Here is a 21680-nt window from a genome sequence, read left to right as displayed (position 1 = left end):
TGTCAAATAAAAAAATGACAGTACCCAATACAACAATAGCTGTCGGTGTGAATGAATCAAAATTATACCTATTTTTTTTTTGTTAGATCAACAAGAAATAAGTTTTTGGTGTGCTGCAGAATTTAGGTAATTAGTTATGTGTGCCATAAGATGGAAAAGGTTGAAAATTGCTGCAGTAAAGGCATGTTCTGGTCCTTATATGTATGCAGTTTTACTCAGTATGTGCTGGTACTGCCAAGACAGAGACTAGTCAGCAATGTAAGGTGCATGTCACAGTTGTGAACGTTGAGGCATCACACAGGTACTTGTGGTGTCTGTGGTCCGTGATGTCTGATTTCTGCTTTTCACCTTCAATCCAACTGCAAAGTAACATTTTCTTTGATCATTCTTTATTGGAGCATTCCTTTCTTTTTACGATTGGGGAAATACGGCTTCAAGAAGCCTCATTGTGCCAAGAATTGTTATGAAGAGCCAGCTGCCCCAAGTTTCTATACATGTGCTTCAGCAGTGCCCCTTTCTCAGCCCCTCCTTCAGAAGAGATGGTTCAGGATCTTTTTAAGGTTTTTTATATTTGCACTGTGCTCTCCAACAATTATTTCTCACAGCATCTTTATGACACAGATTTCCTGCAGATGTTAAGGAGGAGGAAGTAATCTTGAAAGTCACAAACAAGTGAAGATAAGGAAATGACAAAATTGGAGCCACTGTTGTATCCCTGTGTCTTCTTTTCTCTCAGCTCTGCCCTGTCACAGAGATGCCAGCGGGTCCTGTGTAAATCCATTTCCTCACAAACTCAAAAACAACTATTTGGGAGACATCGGTAAAATAATTTGTATATAAAACATAAATACTACATCCAAATGTGAAGAATGTTTCCTTTAACTTTAACATGATTACCAAACAAGGGAACCCTAAGTTAACTACAGAGGAAACTTTGAAGCCCAGATTGTATAATTGGCAAATAATTAAAAAGGTGACTAAAGTTTGTTGAATTTAACATACCAAATAATATTAAGACTTTCAGTTAAGTCAATGGAAGGATTTATTTTTTAATTTATATATTTTTTATTATTTATTTATTTAAAGTTAGCGGAGGGGTGATAGAGATACAGACTCCCTCATGCACCCTGACCAGGATCCAGCTGGCAACCTGCCTGGGGCTGATGCTTGAATCAACCAAGCTATCCTCAGCACCTGAGGCTGACACTTGGACCAACTGAGCCACTGGCTGCAAGAGGAGAAGAGAAAGAGAAGGGGAGAGAGGGGGAAGAGAAGCAGATGGTCACTTCTCATGTGCCCTGACTGGGGATTGAACCCAGGACATCTGCATGCTGTGTTGATGCTCTGTACACTTGAGTCAACCAGCCAGGGCAAAAGGTTTTATTTAAATGTTTAAAAATAGAATTGTAAATATCTCTTTAGTCAGAATCAGAAAATTTTTCTAGTCTTACATGAGACTTTTTCTGATAAAGATGACAAATTACAACAGAAACCCATAACTTACCTTTATAAAACAGCTGGGTATTTCATGGTCTCATATAGGTAAAAAATCTTTTTCTAATGGTGAAAGAAACATTAGAAAATGAATTTTGAGGTAAGAATTGTGGTCTGGTTGGAAGATTTATTGATATTTATTAGGAAGATTATTATTATTTTTTTTCTGTAATCTTTTTTTTTTTTTTTTTTCCTGAAGCTGGAAACAGGGAGAGACAGTCAGACAGACTCCCGCATGCGCCCGACCGGGATCCACCCGGCACGCCCACCATGGGGGCGACGCTCTGCCCACCAGGGGGCGATGCTCTGCCCATCCTGGGCGTCGCCATGTTGCGACCAGAGCCACTCTAGCGCCTGAGGCAGAGGCCACAGAGCCATCCCCAGCGCCCGGGCCATTTTTGCTCCAATGGAGCCTTGGCTGCGGGAGGGGAAGAGAGAGACAGAGAGGAAGGCGCGGCGGAGGGGTGGAGAAACAAATGGGCGCTTCTCCTGTGTGCCCTGGCCAGGAATCGAACCCGGGTCCTCCGCACGCTAGGCCGACGCCCTACCGCTGAGCCAACCGGCCAGGGCTATCCATCCCTTTTTAGAAAATAATCTTCCTGAACCCGGGTCCTCCGCACGCTAGGCCGACGCCCTACCGCTGAGCCAACCGGCCAGGGCTATCCATCCCTTCCTATCCTTCCAGGGCAGGAAGATTATTTTCTAAAAAGGGATGGATAGCCCTGGCCGGTTGGCTCAGCGGTAGGGCGTCGGCCTAGCGTGCGGAGGACCCGGGTTCAGGAAGATTATTTTCTAAAAAGGGATGGATAGCCCTGGCCGGTTGGCTCAGCGGTAGAGCGTCGGCCTAGCGTGCGGAGGACCCGGGTTCGATTCCTGGCCAGGGCACACAGGAGAAGCGCCCATTTGTTTCTCCACCCCTCCGCCGCGCCTTCCTCTCTGTCTCTCTCTTCCCCTCCCGCAGCCAAGGCTCCATTGGAGCAAAAATGGCCCGGGCGCTGGGGATGGCTCTGTGGCCTCTGCCTCAGGCGCTAGAGTGGCTCTGGTCGCAACATGGCGACGCCCAGGATGGGCAGAGCATCGCCCCCTAGTGGGCAGAGCGTCGCCCCCATGGTGGGCGTGCCGGGTGGATCCCGGTCGGGCGCATGCGGGAGTCTGTCTGACTGTCTCTCCCTGTTTCCAGCTTCAGGAAAAAAAAAAAAAAAAAGGGATGGATATGTATTTGATGAAAATACAAATTGGCATAACTACAAGGCACTCATTGGTTTTTCATGATCCATTTTAGAAACATGATTAGATACCAGATTATTTTGGTGAAAGAATGTGAGAAAATTTTAGATAGACTTATGAAAGTAATATTATATTTGAGTCATGAAAAAAAGGATGTTGTGATGAAAAAGTTTCAAGCGATACATGAAGGAACTACCAGTTCTGAATGAATGTTGTGGACTGTGTGTTAACATTTTTATTTGTATGTATCTTTTTGTTTGTTTGTTTGTTTTTGTATTTTTCTGAAGCTGGAAACGGGGAGAGACAGTCAGACAGACTCCCGCATGCGCCCGACCGGGATGCACCTGGCATGCCCACCAGGGGCGACGCTCTGCCCACCAGGGGATGATGCTCTGCCCCTCCGGGGCGTCGCTCTGCTGAGACCAGAGCCACTCTAGCACCTGGGGCAGAGGCCAAGGAGCCATCCCCAGCGCCCGGGCCATCTTTGCTCCAATGGAGCCTTGGCTGCGGGAGGGGAAGAGAGAGACAGAGAGGAAGGAGGGGTGGGGGTGGAGAAGCAAATGGGCGCTTCTCCCATGTGCCCTGGCCGGGAATCGAACCCAGGTCCCCTGCACGCCAGGCCGACGCTCTACCACTGAGCCAACCGGCCAGGGCTGTATGTATCTTAAAAGAGAGACTTGAACACATTGACCATTGACATTTAGTAGCTAAGCAGTTTAGAAAAAGTTATAGTGAATGCTGAAGTCACTTCTGATTGAAGTTTCATTGATTAGGCAGATTGTTTTCATGATTTATAATTTCCAGGAGAAATTTCAGGAAAAGGGGAAAAAAATATATATATATTGAGGGAAATTCTGGTTGAAAGAAATTTTGCTTATTGATTCAGTGCCTGCAAAGGGTGGTGGACATTTTGACTCAAGACCAAGCCAGAAGCCAGAAAAACTTGAGATTTAGAGAATAAAGAGACCCTTCTATGCTGGCAAAATGTAGGCAGAAGTCTTTTTTATCTACAGTTTTATGAAAGTATCTTATATTTCATTGCTTGACTTATTTTGTCTACATAAACCTCTATGACCTTCTGACTATCAGCTTTATTTTGTTAGTCTTCATTTCTGTTTACTTGTCATTGATCTTTATTAGTATAAGAATTCCATTTAATTTTCTATCTGAATATAGTATAAGAGGTAACCTAAGAATATGTTGTGATATATATTGAAATTTTAGGATAGAGAATACTTGTGTTTGAGTCAATGCATTTTTTAAAGTACTTATTTTAAAAATGTCTTGAATTAAGATTAAGGTGCAAGTATAGAATGTTAAATATCTTTTTAAACATTTTTTTCTTTCAGTCTGTTTTTAATTTTTATTTATTGACTTTTTTTAAATTTGTCTTTTAGAGAGAGAGGGAGAGAAGGAGAAAGAGAGAGAGGAACATTGAATGTGCCCTGACTGGGGATTGAACCCGTAACCTCTGTGTTTCAGGACAATGCTCTCACCAACTGAACTATCCAGTCAGGGCCTCAGCCACTGTTTAAAAATTAGTATCTTTCAATCTAAAAAAATAGTTTTAATTTTTAAATATCCTATAGTGGTGGTTTTAGACTTTATTTTATGGTTAGGTTAAGATGTGAAAATTTAACATTTGAGCATCTGCAGGGGTCCCCAAACTTTATACACAGGGGGCCAGTTCACTGTCCCTCAGACCATTGGAGGGCTGCCACATACAGTGCTCCTCTCACTGACCACCAATGAAAGAGGTGCCCCTTCCGGAAGTGCGGTGGGGGGCTGGATAAATAGCCTCAGGGGGCTGCATGCAGCCCGTGGGCCGTAGTTTGGGAACGCCTGTTTTAGAATGACCAGTGGCATAGTGGGAAGATTCAGAGTCCATCTAGGAGAGAGACATGGGTTATAGTCCCATTTCTGTTGGACTTTAGGCAAATCACATCCTCCTCAGTTTTCCTCATTTCTAAAGTGGGTTCAGTGAGATCACTATAAGTCCAATTAACTCCAATATTTTGTGTTTTCAAACAATTTTTTATTTTTTTTACAGAGACAGAGTCAGAGAGAGGGATAGACAGGGACAGACAGACAGGAACAGAGAGATGAGAAGCATCAATCATTAGTTTTTTGTTGTACATTGTGACACCTTAGTTGTTCATTGATTGCTTTCTCATATGTGCCTTGACTACGGGCCTTCAGCAGACCAAGTGACCCCTTGCTTGAGCCAGCGACCTTGGGTCCAAGCTGGTGAACTTTTGCTCAAACCAGATGAGCCTGCACTCAAGTTGGTGACCTTGGCGTCTTCAACCTGGGTCCTTGGCATCCCAGTCCGATGCCCTATCCACTGCGCCACCTCCTGGTCAGGCCAAACATTTTTGCTTGTTTAGTGAGAGGGGGTGGGGTCAGTCAGGAAGGAAGAGAGATGAGAAGCATCACCTCATAGTTGCAGCTTGTTCATTGATTGCTTCCTCATAAGTGCCTTGACCAGTGGGCTCCAGCTGGGCCAGTGACCCCTTACTTAAGCCAGTGACCTTGGGTTTCAAGCCAGCGACCTTGGGATCATGTCTATGATCTTGTGCAACCTCACACTCAAGCTGGTGAGCCTGTGCTCAAGCCAATGACTTTGGGGTTTTGAACCTGGGTCCTCAGTGTCTCAGGCTGATGTTCTATCCACTGTGCCACCACTGCCTGGTCAGGCATTAAACTTATTTTTAAGTAGTAGATTTTTTTTCTTGTTGAGAAATCTTGTGTAAAACTGGGAATGATGAAAGGTCCAGGAGCTTCTCTGTGCTGTGAGCTACAGCCCTGCCCAGTGCTTTTCCCTCCTGCCTGTTTGACTGACAGGTGGAGCCTCCCTAGTGACAGACGGTTTCTGTTTGTTTCAGGGGCTATCAGCAGCAGGATGCCCATGAATTCATGCGCTACCTTTTGGACCACCTGCATTTGGAACTCCAGGGCGGATTCAACGGTGTTTCCCGTGTAGCAATTCTGCAGGAGAATTCTACTCTGTCTGCAAGTAACAAATGTTGCATGTAAGGTTTAATTTCCTTTGGTGTTTTAGGGGAACTTCAGACATTTCTGTTGGTGTTATTGTTTGTTAGATTTATAATGGAAGGTGGAGAGTTTTTCTTAACCTTTGATGAAAATTTTGGTCACTTGAATTTGTGACCAAGTGGCCTGGCATATGCCTCCCACTTCCAGATCAGACACATCTTGTATGTATTTATATCTTGGTGTAGTTCTGCTTGTTAATTTGGTGTAGATTATTTTAAAATTAAAAAATATATATTTGTACAATTTAGCACTTAGAAATTTTCCTCTAAATGTACTGAATAGTAGATCGAAGACTTAATTTCATATACTAAAATAATTATATTTGTTCACTAAAAACAAAGGCTTAAAATATTTTGAATGTGAGTTTACCTAAAATCTCATTTTGGACTTGAATTTTTCTAAAGTATATCTGTTCTTTATTGAATGGAATTTTTTCTTCTCAATATGAATAAAACCTTTTGGATTGCCTTTCCAAATACTAATTCCCACAATATACATTGAGATTAGAATGTTTATTTTGCTTGAGGCATAAATGTTTTATGAGATTTCAGCCTGGATACTGATTTAATTGTTCTGACTTTGTTCATAGTTTTGAAAAGGTTTATGTTGACCTATGCAGGATTTATAAGATGAATTCCTCAAAGAAAGAAAGAGTAGGTAATATATGGAGGTTGCTGTAGCCTGGCAGCCCATTGATCTGATTTAGTAAGATCAGGCCTTTTTAATGACTAAACAGTCTCAGCCACTCTGGCTGTATCGGAGAAGGGTAACCACTATGAATTGCCATACTAAAAATGTTTGGCATTCCGGATCCTGTAGCACTGATTCCAGTTAGAATCTAGTACAGAAAGGGAAGGACCTATGACTGGTAGAACTGTTCTTGCCGCTAGCACAAAAGTGAAAATACTATTAATTCTGTTTTGCATTTTGACTTGATTAGCATCCTTTTCTTAGAGGCAAAAATTATAAAGGAAGAACTACATTGAGTTTAAATGTTCTACTTTGTAATAAAGTAGTTTCTATTAAAATTAAAGGCAGCATTGTATGTAAATATCAGTATGAAAGGCTCAGATATAGTTTTTTTTTAGTTTCAATTGTTATTTTTGGGTACACCCTTTGCTTATGACACTGATATTAAACCTAAAATCTGAAATGACCATCATGTTCTACAGTTACCAATATATCTTCCCTTTTTATTTAATTTCTAAATAGAAGTCTTATATCTTATGAACAACTTAAGAAAAATAATAAAGCTGCAATATGTTTCTTTTGCCAGTAAAGGAAGCCAAAGGAAGCACACTTTACTTTATTTATTGATTTTAGAGCGAAAGAAAGAGAAACAACAATTTGTTCTGCTTAATTATGCATTCATTGGTTATTTTATTATTATTTTATTTTTTTTATTAAATGAGAGGTGTGGAGGCAGAGACAGACTCCCACAGCGCCCCAACCGGGATCCACTCAGCATCCACCCGGCATGCCCCCTACCAGGTGGTGCTCTGCCCATCTGGGGCCGGTGCTCCGTTGCTCCACAATCAAGCTATTGTTAGCACCTGAGGCAGAGGCCATGAAGCCATCCTCAGCATCCACTCCTGCCCTGAGTGTAGGCAGTCACGTGATCCAATGGCTAAGAATGGTGAATGTCCAGTGTTGGTTACTTTTGGAGAAAGTAGTGTGTTGGAAAAGGGCTTCAGGGGGGAGACTAGTCAATCAATGACTTAAATTTTTTATTTAGTATATAGCTGTATAGTTTTTTAAGTTTTTGCATTATTTTGTAATTTAAATAAATATAAGTGATATACACTCCCCCCAAGTTACCTATAGGAACTTCTACACATTCCAGTTTTTTATTGTGATGTTTTCCTATGTGATTTTCTTTAGAAATGGAGCATCTACGGTTGTCACAGCTATATTTGGAGGCATTCTCCAAAATGAGGTTAACTGCCTCATTTGTGGGACAGAATCTAGAAAGTTTGATCCATTCCTAGGTAAGAGATATTTGATATGTGGAGATACAATTTTGTATTAAAATAATTTTAACCTTTTGAGTAGTACGAACATTCATATATTTCCTTGTGCCTCCTGACCATCCAGAGTACAATTGATTTATTTTAAAAATGTGTAAGGCAACATTTAAAAAAGGCAAATGTATGTTCTTCTTGTTTCCATAAATTGGTTATCAGATAAATATGATTTTAAATTAATAAAACTGTAACTGGAACTAATTTCATTTTTTAAAAAACACTCATTCCTGGGGGTCAATGAGCATGAAAAAACTCATTACTCAAAGGGTTAATGCTTCCTTTGAAAATTAAGACAGTGGAAATAAATTGTTAAAATACATCAATTTTTTAAATTACTTTTTGAGTGTGGTTATATGACTTTAACAACCATTTTTCTATTTCCTTTAAGACCTTTCATTAGATATTCCAAGTCAGTTCAGAAATAAGCGCTCTAAGAATCAAGAAAATGGACCAGTTTGTTCATTACGAGGTAAGATACTAAATTGTTTTAGAATTCCTTTTTTCCCTCTGAAATACCCGAATGGATTTATAAGCTCCACCTATATGCGCTGTGTTGTTAATTACTTTAATGAAATTTGTTTTATAACTTAATAAAAGTCAAGCCTGGATATCTCTTCCTGTCCAAAAAAATTCTGTTAATAAGAATGCCTGCCAGAGATACTGGGTCAAGGATAAAATATTTCTCACCTTTCTCTTTTAAAAGTAAAAGTTAATAACAAAACCTTTTCTGACCTAAACAATAAAATGTATTCTATGGATGTACCACTAGTATCCTCTGGAAGAACACTCAGTGAAGTTTTATAAGTTATGGTATTTTTTATTTTCTATCACAAATAGTTTGAGAAATCTATTGAAACCACCGTTGGTTAAGGCCCTACTTTTAACTACAAGACTATTAAAATTCACATTTACTTTGCAAGGTTTTGAACAATTTTTTTCCCTTGGTGAATATTAACTACTTTAGTCAAGGCAAAAGACCTATCCTTGACCAACCACTATAGTGACTAATTGTCTTTATTAGTCATTAAAAGAAGAAACTTGGACAGAAAAAAAAGGACCTAGTAAGTGTTCTATCATTAAGAAACTGTACACTGAATGCAAATAACATAATTTCTGCCCTAAATTATATGTTCACTAAAAGTAAGTCTTTTCTTCAATTGTTTTAGGGAGAAGAGAGTATTATCATAATGATAGATAGATAGATAAAATAAGATCTAGAGATAGCTTTTCTTTCTATTGGTCAAAAACTGTACTGTCTTGTACGGAACTATAGTCACATGTGGCCATTAAAATTTAAACTAAAATATTGAGTATAATTATTTAAAGTTATTTAATTATAATTATTTAAAGTTTTCAGTTGTTCACCTGAACTAGCCATATTTCAAATGTTCCATAATCATATGGCTAGTAGCTACTGTATTGGATAGGACAGATGCAGAACATTTTTATTATTGCAGAAAATTTTACTGGACAGCACTGCTCTAGAATCAAAATAGCCCAGTAAAAATATAACTGTTGGGGTAGGGTAGGCTTCTGTGTGTCACATGTGCATTGTGCGGCATTTGTCTTGTTAAAATAGCAGTGGAGGTCTTGCTGCCTGAACTGTTGCTCAGGTAGTTTCCGGAAATGTCTCACGGGATGACTGTCAAAGATACTGGACTACTTTAAGAAACATGAGCAAACCATCTCTGCGTACTACAGATGCTGTGCAAGTGTTGTCTTTTTTTTTTTTTAAGTTATTTATTTATTTTTTATTCATTTTTAGAGAGGAGAGAGAGAGAAGGAGAGAGAGAGGCAGAGAGGGAGAGAGAGGAGAGAGAGACAGAGAGAGAAGGGGGGGAGGAGCAGGAAGCATCAACTCCCATATGTGCCTTGACCAGGCAAGCCCAGGGTTTCAAACTGGCGACCTCAGCATTTCCAGGTCGATGCTTTATCCACTGCGCCACCACAGGTCAGGCAGTGTTGTCTTTTTTTGAACAGGAGCACAGAAGAAGTTTAAGGAAGCCTTGTCCACTCCTCTTCCCTCTAAAATGTGGCTGCAGTGTGTTTCTCCAGAACTGTTTTTGGCCTGTGTGAGGTTAAGAGAATATCACAATATACTTGACTATATTTATGGCATGTGCATTCAGGCAAACTTAATCATAAAACAAACAGTATTTGATCAGTTAGAGAAAATATCAGTGATAATTAAAGGAATCAGAGAGCCTAAAACTATATAATTTAAATTGACTTCATTTTGAAATTTCTTCAATAAGAACAGTAGCAATATTAACATTAATTTAAAAAAAATACTGTTCCTTGATAAAGATATGTAAATATATATTTGAAAAAACATCTCCTAATCTTTAACAAAACCCAGTAAGTCCAGATGATCTTTGGTTGGAAGCCCCAGAGACACTGGAGTGTTCAGGCTTCTTTCCTTCCTTCTCCGCTGTGTCCCCCCATCCCGAATTGGTCATGTGTATGGTTCTTACTGCTCTCTGTAGCAGTTCACTTACTGCCTGTCCCAGAATGCTTGAATACCAACCTTTCTTTCTTGACCATCCAGGAGGGGAGTGTATGACATAACTTAGGTGGTTGACTGGCACTACAAACAAGAAATTTGGCAAGTGGAGATGATAAACCTGACACACATATTTGCAACATATGTGAAAAATTGTACTTGGTGTAGTATCTGAATAAGAAAAAATGTAAATAATCAATTTAACATCTGAAAAATGTCTCACTTATATTAAAGTATATATTCTGACCAGGCGGTGGCGCAGTGGAAAGAGCGTTGGACTGGGACGTGGAGGACCCAGGTTTGAGACCCTGAGGTCGCCAGCTTAAGCACGGGCTCATCTGGTTTGAGCAAAAAAGCTCACCAGCTTGAACCTGAGGTCGCTGGCTCCAGCAAGGGGTTACTCGGTCTGCTGAAGGCCCGCGGTCAAGGCATATATGAGAAAGCAATCCGTGAACAACTAAGGTGTTGCAACGAAAAACTGATGATTGATGCTTCTCATCTCTCTCTGTTCCTGTCTATCTCTCTCTCTGACCTCTGACTCTCTCTCTCTCTCTCTCTCTCTGTCCCTGTAAAAAAAAAAAAAAAGTATATATATATATATATATATATATAGAGAGAGAGAGAGAGAGAGAGAGTAAAAGTGGTCAAAATGATGAAGATAGATCATATCTGTTAGTGAAAGTTTTGGATCATATCTGTTACTACTGTTTGTAGGCTAAAAATGGATAGATATACATGCACACGCATACAAATACATATATAAGTGCATAATATGAAATAATATACACACCCACATGCACATATATTTTTATATAGATATATGTATTTATGTTAGAACTCTCATATTGGGCACTCATATTGGTGTTAGGAGTGTAAATTGGTACAGTTGTTTTTGGAGGGTAATGATCACCATTTTTAATAGGCATTTCCTTAAACATAATAATTTCACTTGCAGATGTGGACAGTAACATATGTAAAAGGTATTCAGTGAAGCATTCTTTGTTGCGAAAAATCATAAACAATTTATATGCCCAACAGTAGGGCATTAGTTCAATAAATTATGCTATGTAGCAATTATAAAGCTAAAGTTGATGAATAGCCAGGCCACAGAAAGATAAACTATTGTAGTGTAAAAGACTGTCAGTGGAAGTATGTATATAGAATTAATCCATTTGTATAAAATAAAAATATTCACATGTACATTAAAAATATTAAGCATCATATAACAGCTATTCACAGTGATTATCTTAAGGGAGTAGGATTCAGGAAGAAATAGAATTGACTTATTTTTTCGTGCTCTTTTATATTGTTTGAATTTTTTAACCTATTGTGTCACCTTTATAATTAGGTATTTGTTTTGGAGGATTAAAAAAATGTGGATTAATTCATGTATAATTCCTAATTACTGCTTTGCTAAATTAAATTTACATAATATATAAAGGTGATCTAATAACTTCAACAAACCAGTTTTAAGTTCCTGCTCTCCATAGGGATGCTATTTAACAGCTAATATAAGGTTAGAAGATTGACACTTGTGAAATGTATGCCCTGAAACCTTTGAGAATCGTAGGAGTTTCAAAAACCACTGTGACATATGTTTTTTTCCCTCATGAAATACAAACGAAAAATTGAAGCAGCTTCCTGAGCTCCTTAATTAGAGACGTGAAGGTCAGTAGAGAACAACCAAGCTTTGCTGAGATGTGAATGCCGGGTACCTTATTCACTAGTCATGAGATTCCTTCACTCCCATGTATGAGCTTAGAGGTGAAACTCATATTCATGCTGCTGCAAAAATACTAAACTGTAGTACACCTCAGGTTCTGACCTTTCATGTGTTTAAATGGCAGTTGTCAAACCTGTGAATGTCAAGGTTATGCTGTATCTAGGCAATCTTCCTCTTTAAGAAGTATGTGTGCAGATGTGTTTCAGTGATGGTTTTCCTTATCACAAAGAAGGAAAATTCTTTGTATGTTCATTGTAGAATTTGGGAAAAATTCAAAGGAGTGCAAAAAGGAAAATAAACACCCCTTTCTTATTAAGTCTGCTGTCCAGAAATGCCATGGCTAAGGATACAAAGTATTTTATAAAAGGGTAGTAGTTGGAACATATTAAGGGAAAAATTTTTTTAAACCCATAGAAAGCATCACAAATGGGCAGTAGGTTTTCAGGACAGCTTAAGAAGCTTTTTACAAACCCCAAAGGAGATGACTGTGGTGGTTCTCAGCTAATTCAGCTGGGGCGTCCATGTGGCTTCTTGATGAGAACTCCGTGGAGGCTGCTGTGGGCACGTCAGCTGTGTTGCAGCTGGGACAGCGAGGCCGCTTCACTGTGGGGGTGGGGTGGGGGAGTGGTGTGCACTTCTGGGCCTGTTGCAGCCACAGGGCGAGGTGTGAAAACAGAAAGGGGGCTCCTAGAAGCAGCTGGACCACCATTTTTTAAATTGAGTGTTCAAAACCAGGTTCACCTTGTATTGCTTGTTCACGAACTGTCTAATAGGCCTTTTATTCCACTTTGGTTTATCACATGGCCTCACATGAAAGGGAGGAAACTGCACTATCTTGTGTGTAAACCGGCTGCGGGACCACTTTATGGTCACCCTGTAAGTGTTGGCCTCTCAGAATGGTAGGAAGAAAATGTCGGAAAGCAGGAAGTGCTGGGGGAAGGTGAAGAGAACCTCCTTTGTGTTGGAGGAAGCTGAGGACTAGAAGCTTGCTGTTGCGGAGAGAGGGGGCTTCATCTGTGACAAGGAGCAGGGTGATGCAGGGCCCGGCGCTTCCCCCATTTAGCTATTGTGAGTAATGCTGTTGTGATCATACATGTACAAATACCTGTTTGAGGCCCTGCTTTCAGTTCTTTGGGGCATATACTTAGGAGACTTGCTAAGTCACATGTTAATTCTATGTTTAACTTTTTGAAGAATTTGGCACCAAACTGTTTTCCACAGTGGCTGTACCATTTTACAGTCTCACCAGCAATGTTTGAGGGTTCTAATTTCTCCACGTTCTAGATAACATGTTATTTTGCATTTTTTGTTTTTTAAAAATAATAGCCATAATAATGTGGTATCTTATTGTAGTTTTGATTTGCATTTCATAATGATTTCAATTTTTTAATCAGGTGTTGTATTTTTTTAAGCTAAGCTATCCAAATATTCTTGTTCATTAATACTCATAAACACAGCAGCTTCATTAGAAATCTCAATTTTCCTCTCTAGTTTAAATGTGGAATATTAGGAGAGCTTTTGCATGTCAAGGTACAGGAAGCAGAAATCACTGCTGCTGCTAGCAGGTGCGTTATATTTGTTGCTGTTGAGTTGTAGGAGTTCTATGTTGAGGCTATTCTTTATCAGAGAGATGATTGTAAATATTTTTCTTACATTCTGTGGTTTGGCATTTCCCTTTCTTACGTCCTTTGATACACAAAAGTTTAAAAATTTTAACAAATTCCAGTTTGAATTTATCTTTTTCTTTTGTTGCCTGTGCTTTTGACATCCTATTAGTCATTGCCAAATCGAATGTTGTGAAGCTTTTTCTGTATGATTCCTTCTAAGAATTTTATGTCTTATGTTTAGGTCTTTGATCCATTTTGAGTTAGTTTTTATACTACATATGGTATTAGGTAAGGGCCCAACCTCACTTTTTTGCATGTACCGTTTTCCCAGCACCATTTGTTGAAAATACTGTTGTTTGCCTATTGAATGGTCATATTGTTCTTACGAAAGATCAGTTGACCATATATTTAAGTGTTTGTTTATGGGCTATTTCATTGATCTGTGTGCTGACTTCATGCCAGCACCAGACTGTTTTGATTACTGTAACTTTGTATAAGTTTTGAAATTAGAAAAGTATTGTGAATCCTGCAACTTTGTCCTTTTTTTTCAGGATTGTTTTGGGTAGTCAAGATTCTTTGAGATTCCTATATGAATTTTAGAATGGGCTTTTCTAAGTCTACAAAGAAAAATGCCATTGGATTTTGATAGAGATTGCATTGAATCTGTGTGGATCACTATGGGTAGTATACCATGTTAACCATAAGTCTCCCAGTCTGTGATATGGGATGTCTTTCCATTTATTTATGACTTTATAAATTTCTTTCAGCAATTTTTAGTGTATAAGTGTTTGGTCTCCTTCATTAAATGTATTACTGAGAATTTTATTCTTTTTGATGTTTTTGTAAATGGAATTGTCTTAATTTCTTTTCTGGATTGTTCATTGTTAGTTTATAAAAACAGTGATTACTATATGTTGATTTTATACCCTGCAAGTGTGCCAGATTCATTTATTTGTGCAAGGTTTTCTTTTTTTTAATCTTTAGGATTTTCTACAGATAAGCTCATGTCTTCTATGAAGAGATAATTTTACTTCTTTTCAATTTGGATGCCTTTTATGTCCTTTATCATGTTAAAGAAGTTACCTTCTTTTCCTAGTTTGCTCAGTGTTTACCTGCTGACTTTTAAATATGGCAAATTCTATTTTTCTCTCCTATAACTAATCCCCAGCCCAGCCTGCAACCCTGGCCCAAGCCACAACTTTGTACATGGTGCAGTAAATACTTGATGATGGCAGTCCATGATTTCAGTGTCAGAATTTACAAGCACCACTAAAGGAATCCAGAATACCAGCCAGTCTGTGGTGTGGTCAGTGCTCTTTATAGCTAGACATGTGGGACGTGGGAGGCCCCTGAGAAAGCATCACTGTAAGTTTGAGACGTGCTTCAGGAAACATCAAGTTGAAATGGTGTATACCCTTCTCTAGGAACCATCCTGGATGTAAAGCAGCAGATTGGCAGCATTGCATTTATCAGCTCTGTTAGGACATAGCTGGAGAGAAAGGGTCACTGCTCACTGGAGGGTGGGAAAGCCTCAAAGAAAAAAGAGAGTGAGAATTGCACTGAGTTGAAGGGAGACAAGTGGGAAGTACATCCTAGGTATTATGGTTAGGGAGCAAAGGAATATTCAACAATACATTGCAGAGAGGGTTCCTGTTCAAGATAGGGATGTAGGAACACCCTCAACTCATCTACTCGCATGGACACACTGAATCTAGAAGCTACGTATGGAACGATTTTCTTCTGGGAAAAAAAAAATCTAAATATTAGCTAAGCAACTCCTGCACATTGGGCAAGTGAGAAGGAAAGTATATTGAAGCAGGTAGGAGTGGCTGAGACAGTCCCCTCCACCCCCTGGCATGGTGACCCTCAGTTGACAGGGACTTGAAACCCAGAGCTTCTCCCTGAGGAGTGAGGGGCTTGAACCCCATCTTGGGCAATGCAGCTTTTAAGATTTGCACCTGAGAGATGAGACTGCAGGAACAGAGAAATGACTTAAAGGCTTGTGCACAGGCTCACTCAGCCTAGGGCCCAGCACAGATGTGGAAGATGGAAAAGCACCAAGATGCTGTGAGAGAGGCTTGTTTGCTAATCCTGGAGCTTTGGCTCAAGAGGCAGGCTTTAAGTTTGGCACACGTCTAGGGGCCTGCATAGGTACTCTCAGGGAATGGAGCCCAGGGTACACCATCTTGCACTCTCCTCTCCCCTGCTATATAGATCACCGGTGTCTTCCAGAAAGGAGCTTATATGCTCATGGAACCTCAATCTGTTCAGTTTCAGGGGACACCTCAAGATCACCATGCTCTAAAACTGAGGACTTTCTACCTTAAATCAGGAACAAGACAGGGTTGTCCACTCTCTCCACTCTTATTTAACGTGGTGCTAGAAGTTCTGGCCAGAGCAATCAGACAAGACAAAGAAATAAAAGGCATCCATATCGGAAAAGAAGAAGTAAAGCTATCACTTTTTGCTGATGATATGATCCTATACATCGAAAACCCGAAGGACTCCACAAAAAGATTATTAGAAACAATAAACCAATACAGTAAGGTCGCAGGATACAAAATTAACATACAATAGTCCATAGCCTTTCTATATGCCAACAATGAAATATTAGAAAACGAACTCAAAAAAATAATCCCCTTCACGATTGCAACAAAAAAATAAAATACCTAGGAATAAACATAACAAAGAATGTAAAGGACCTATATAATGAAAATTACAAAGCATTGTTAAGGGAAATCGAAAAAGATACAATGAGATGGAAAAATATTCCTTGTTCTTGGATAGGAAGAATAAATATAATCAAAATGGCCATATTACCCAAAGCAATATACAAATTTAATGCAATTCCCATCAAAATTCCTATGAGATTTTTTAAAGAAATAGAACAAAAAATCATCAGATTTATATGGAACTATAAAAAACCCCGAATAGCCAAAACAATCCTAAGGAAAAAGAATGAAGCTGGGGGCATTACAATACCTGACTTTAAACTATATTATAGGGCCACGATAATCAAAACAGCATGGTATTGGCAGAAAAATAGACACTCAGACCAATGGAACAGAATAGAAAGCCCAGAAATAAAACCACATATATATGGTCAAATAATCTTTGATAAAGGGGCCAACAACACACAATGGAGAAAAGAAAGCCTCTTCAACAAATGGTGTTGGGAAAACTGGAAAGCCACATGCAAAAGAATGAAACTTGACTACAGCCTGTCCCCGTGTACTAAAATTAATTCAAAATGGATCAAAGACCTAAATATAAGACCTGAAACAATAAAGTACATAGAAGAAGACCTAGGTACTAAAATCATGGACCTGGGTTTTAAAGAACATTTTATGAACTTGACTCCAATGGCAAGAGAAGTGAAGGCAAAGATAAATGAATGGGACTACATCAGAATAAAAAGTTTTTGCTCAGCAAGAGAAACATATCAAAATAAACAGACAGCCAACTAAATGGAAAATGATATTTTCAAACAACAGCTCAGATAAGGGCCTAATATCCAAAATTTACAAAGAACTCATAAAACTCAACAACAAACAAACAATCCAATAAAAAAATGGGAAGAGGACATGAACAGACACTTCTCCCAGGAAGAAATACAAATGGCCAACAGATATATGAAAAGATGCTCAGCTTCATTAGTTATTAGAGAAATGCAAATCAAAACTACAATGAGATACCACCTCACCCCTGTTAGATTAGCTATTATCAACAAGACAGGTAATAGCAAATGTTGGAGAGGCTGTGGAGAAAAAGGAACCCTCATTCACTGTTGGTGGGACTGTAAAGTAGTACAACCATTATGGAGGAAAGTATGGTGGTTCCTCAAAGAGCTGCAAATAGAACTACCTTAGGACCCAGCAATCCCTCTACTGGGTATATACCCCAAAACCTCAGAAACATTGATACGTAAAGACACATGTAGCCCCATGTTCATTGCAGCACTGTTCACAGTGGCCAAGACATGGAAACAACCAAAAAGCCCTTCGATAGAAGACTGGATAAAGAAGATGTGGCACATATACACTATGGAATACTACTCAGCCATAAGAAATGATGACATCAGATCATTTACAGCAAAATGGTGGGATCTTGATAACATTATAAGGAGTGAAATAAGTAAATCAGAAAAAAACAAGAACTACATGATTCCATACATTGGTGGAACATAAAAACAAGACTAAGAGACATGGACAAGAGTGTGGTGGTTACCAGGGGTGGGGGGAGGGAGGACATGGGAGGGAGGGAGGGAGAGAGTTAGGGGGAGGGGGAGGGGCACAGAGAACTAGATAGAGGGTGACGGAGGACAATCTGACTTTGGGCGAGGTGTATGCAACATAATTTAATGACAAAATAACCTAGACATGTTTTCTTTGAATATATGTACCCTGATTTATTAATGTCATCCCATTACCATTAATAAAAATTTATTTAAAAAAAAAAAAAAAAAAAAAAAAAGATCACCATGCTCTGGTGGCCAGCAGGGCTTATGTCAGGGGTCAGGAACCTTTTTGGCTGAGAGAGCCATGAACACCACATTTTTTTTTCTTTTTCTGAAGCTGGAAACGGGGAGAGACAGACAGACTCCCGCATGCGCCGACCGGGATCCACCCGGCACGCCCACCAGGGTCGCTCTGCCCACCAGGGGGTGATGCTCTGCCCCTCCGGGGCGTCGCTCTGCCGCGACCAGAGCCACTCTAGCGCCTGGGGCAGCGGCCAAGGAGCCATCCCCAGCGCCCGGGCCATCTTTGCTCCAATGGAGCCTTGGCTGCGGGAGGGGAAGAGAGAGACAGAGAGGAAGGAGCGGGTGGGGGTGGAGAAGCAAATGGGCGCTTCTCCTATGTGCCCTGGCCGGGAATCGAACCCAGGTCCCCCGCTCTACCGCTGAGCCAACCGGCCAGGGCGAACGCCACATATTTTAAAGTGTAATTCCGTGAGAGCCATACAATATGTTTAACACTAAATACAAGTAAATGTGTGCATTTTTTTGTAAGACCAACACTTTTAAAGTATAATAAATCTCTGAATTCTTTTTAATAACGTTGTTATGCTGTTGCTAATCAGTGATGAATAAAGTACTTCTTACCATTAATGCGACTTCTGGTGCTGCATGGTTTTGCTGATGGCTTTGTAGTCTGGTTGATACATGGTGAGGTTAAGCTTCATGCAGGCGTTGAGACTTTCATCCGTTGAACGTGATTGTAGGTTGGTCTTAACATTCTTTTGATGTGAGAAAGACTGCTCACATGCATAGGTAGAGCCAAACATTGTCAGTACAGCAATCCTCACATGCTTCAGTGTGTGGTATGTGACAGAAAGCTCGTTCCAAGTTTTGACAATCAGCTGGTACACGGGTTGAAGTTTTTTCATTTCTCCCCACTTGTGTTTGCTCGCCAACTCTGCTTGCTGTTGTGCAAGTCTTTCCAAATCTTCGTTCAGTGACTTGAACATATTCCCCCACATGTCTGAAGCCTTTAGGTCAGCAGTTTGTAGCTCAAAATCTCTGACGGAGACACCGGGGATGTAACTCAGGTCGGCACTGTTCACTGCACACTCATGTGATGGGTGATGAACTTAAAGAGATGAGTGCGCTCACGAAATTCTCCAAAGCGCGCTTTGAATGACTGCAGGAGATTAGATGTGAAGCCCGCTAGCTGCTGGGGATCAAGATGTTGAGCAGGGTCACTTGCTGTGCATGCATCTTTAAACTCTCCCAGTTTTTCAAAGTGTAGTAAACGACTTGTTTCAATGTCAGCGATGAAGAGTTCCGCGCTTGTTTTCTTTTTTTTTCTTTTTTTTTTTTTGTATTTTTCTGAAGCTGGAAACAGGGAGGCAGTCAGACAGACTCCCGCATGCGCCTGACCGAGATCCACCCGGCACGCCCACCAGGGGGCGATGCTCTGCCCATCCGGGGCATCGCTCTGTTGCGACCAGAGCCAGTTTAGTGCCTGAGGCAGAGGCCACGGAGCCATCCCCAGCGCCTGGGCCATCTTTGCTCCAATGGAGCTTCGGCTGAGGGAGGGGAAGAGAGAGACAGTGGGGAAGGAGAGGGGGAGGGGTGGAGAAGCAGATGGGCGCTTCTCCTGTGTGCCCTGGCCGGGAATCGAACCCGGGACTTCCGCACGCCAGGCCGACACTCTACCGCTGAGCCAACCGGCCAGGGCCCCAGCTTGATTTCAAATGCAACACTGCTTGTTGAAGTTGGATAAGACTATATTTCCAACACCTTGCATTTTCACATTGAGCTGGTTCAGATGTTCAGTCATGTCCACGAAACAGTAGAACTTCAGGAGCCACTCAGTGTTAGCTAACTCAGGATGCTCAACATTTTTCATTTCAAGAAAAGTCCAGATTTCGCTCAGACAAGCCACGAAATGGCTGAGCACCTTCCCTCCTGACAAGCAACACACATTGCTGTGCAGAAGTAGACCAGGATAATTATTCCCAACTTCATCCAGCAGTGTTTGAAACTGGAGATCATTTAAAGCTTGGGCAACAATAAAGTTGACCACCCGAATGACCAGTGACATCACCTCATCAAGCTGCTCGCCACACGTTTGAGCACAAAGCGCCTCCTGATGTAGGATGCAGTGAAAACTTAGGATGGGTCTCTTTTCATGTTCACGAAGAAGCACTACGAATTCTCTGTTTTTCCCCATCATGCACGGAGCACCATCAGTACACACCAAAATAAGTTTATCCATCGGTAATTTTTTTCTTTAGCAAACTCAGTGAAAGACTTGAATAAATCCTCTCCTCTTGTCTCTTTCATAGGCAAAACAGCAAGACTTTCCTCACATAGTGTGTCACTGACAGCATACCTTGTAATCACGCTGAACTGGGATAAATAGCTTATGTCTGTTGACTCATCCAAAGCAAGAGAAAAGAATGGTGCTGCATTTATGTCCTTCACTTGTGTTGCCTCAATTTGATTTGCCATCATGATGGTACGATCGTGAACAGTTCTTGCCGACAGAGGCGTGTCTTTTATTCGTTTGATTATCTTGTTTTTATCCAAAAAGTTCATTGGCAACATCAAGCATGAATGTTTTGGCATACTCCCCATCTGTGAATGGCTTTCCGTTTCTCACAATTGCTAAAGCACCAGCAAAGCTAGCCGAATTCCAGTCACCTTGTTGGGTCCAAACACGGAGTTGCTGCTGACTAGCTTGCACTCTGCACATGCTTTCTTCCTGCTGTCCCCCGCTGGTAATTTCAATGCAAATGTAGTATGGCACGTGTCGAAGTGCCGCTTTATATTTGACCATTTCATCGATGCAATTTTATCATTGCATATTAGACATACGCAGAACCTGCTCTCTCCCCAAAGGCAAATTCCTCTGTCCATTCCTGATGAAAAGTACGATACTCATCTTTTTTTTCTTTTAGCCATCTTCTTCGTCAAAAGGGTTTCTGCAATTAGCTAGCTGACTACTTGATTAAAAGGAGGGAAATTTACTTCCTGACCTCACAACTACCTGTGTATGTTATGCATTATCCAATAAAAATTTGGTGTTGTCCCGGAGGACAGCTATGATTGGCTCCAGCCACCCGCAACCATGAACATGAGCGGTAGGAAATGAATGGATTGTAATACATGGGAATGTTTTATATTTTTAACGTTATTATTATTTTTTTTATTAAAGATGTGTCTGGCCACATCTGGCTCACGAGCCATAGGTTCCCTACCCCTGGCTTATGCTTACGGTCCCACAGGACTGTATATATTTGTATACTTTAAAACCTGCTGTCGGGGGGTCTGGTTTCTAATCAGCGTGAATCTAGTGATTAATGGAGATCCTCCCTTTTGGGGCGCTGACAAGCCTTGGCACACCCTAAACTACTGGGAGTTATTAAAAGTAAAATGGGCTGCTTAGATAATCACAGTTTTGAGAGACACTGAAGAGCTAGGGCAGGGTTGAAAGTTAAGGTTCATCTCCTACACAAAGCCAGTCCTTTAGGACTGGGAGAGGTACCTGTTTCATCTAATGCTTAGAAATCAACACAGAGTCAAGCAGAATGAAGAAACAGAG

The 21680-nt window shown here is 40.5% G+C and overlaps 1 protein-coding gene across 1 annotated transcript in view; it reads left to right on the top strand.

Annotated features, from left to right (window-relative positions):
* Positions 1–21680, top strand: part of USP3 (ubiquitin specific peptidase 3) — a 116008-nt gene that overhangs the window by 77724 nt on the left and 16604 nt on the right. The window contains exons 9-11 of the mRNA XM_066274242.1: positions 5607–5753; positions 7657–7763; positions 8188–8268. Coding sequence (XP_066130339.1) covers positions 5607–5753; positions 7657–7763; positions 8188–8268 — 335 coding nt within the window. The remainder of the gene's footprint in view (positions 1–5606; positions 5754–7656; positions 7764–8187; positions 8269–21680) is intronic.

The sequence above is a fragment of the Saccopteryx bilineata genome, chromosome 4 (genome assembly GCF_036850765.1).
Source record: "Saccopteryx bilineata isolate mSacBil1 chromosome 4, mSacBil1_pri_phased_curated, whole genome shotgun sequence".
NCBI lineage: Eukaryota > Metazoa > Chordata > Mammalia > Chiroptera > Emballonuridae > Saccopteryx > Saccopteryx bilineata.
Note: the sequence above shows the minus strand (reverse complement) of the source record. Positions and strands in the feature narration are given on the sequence as shown.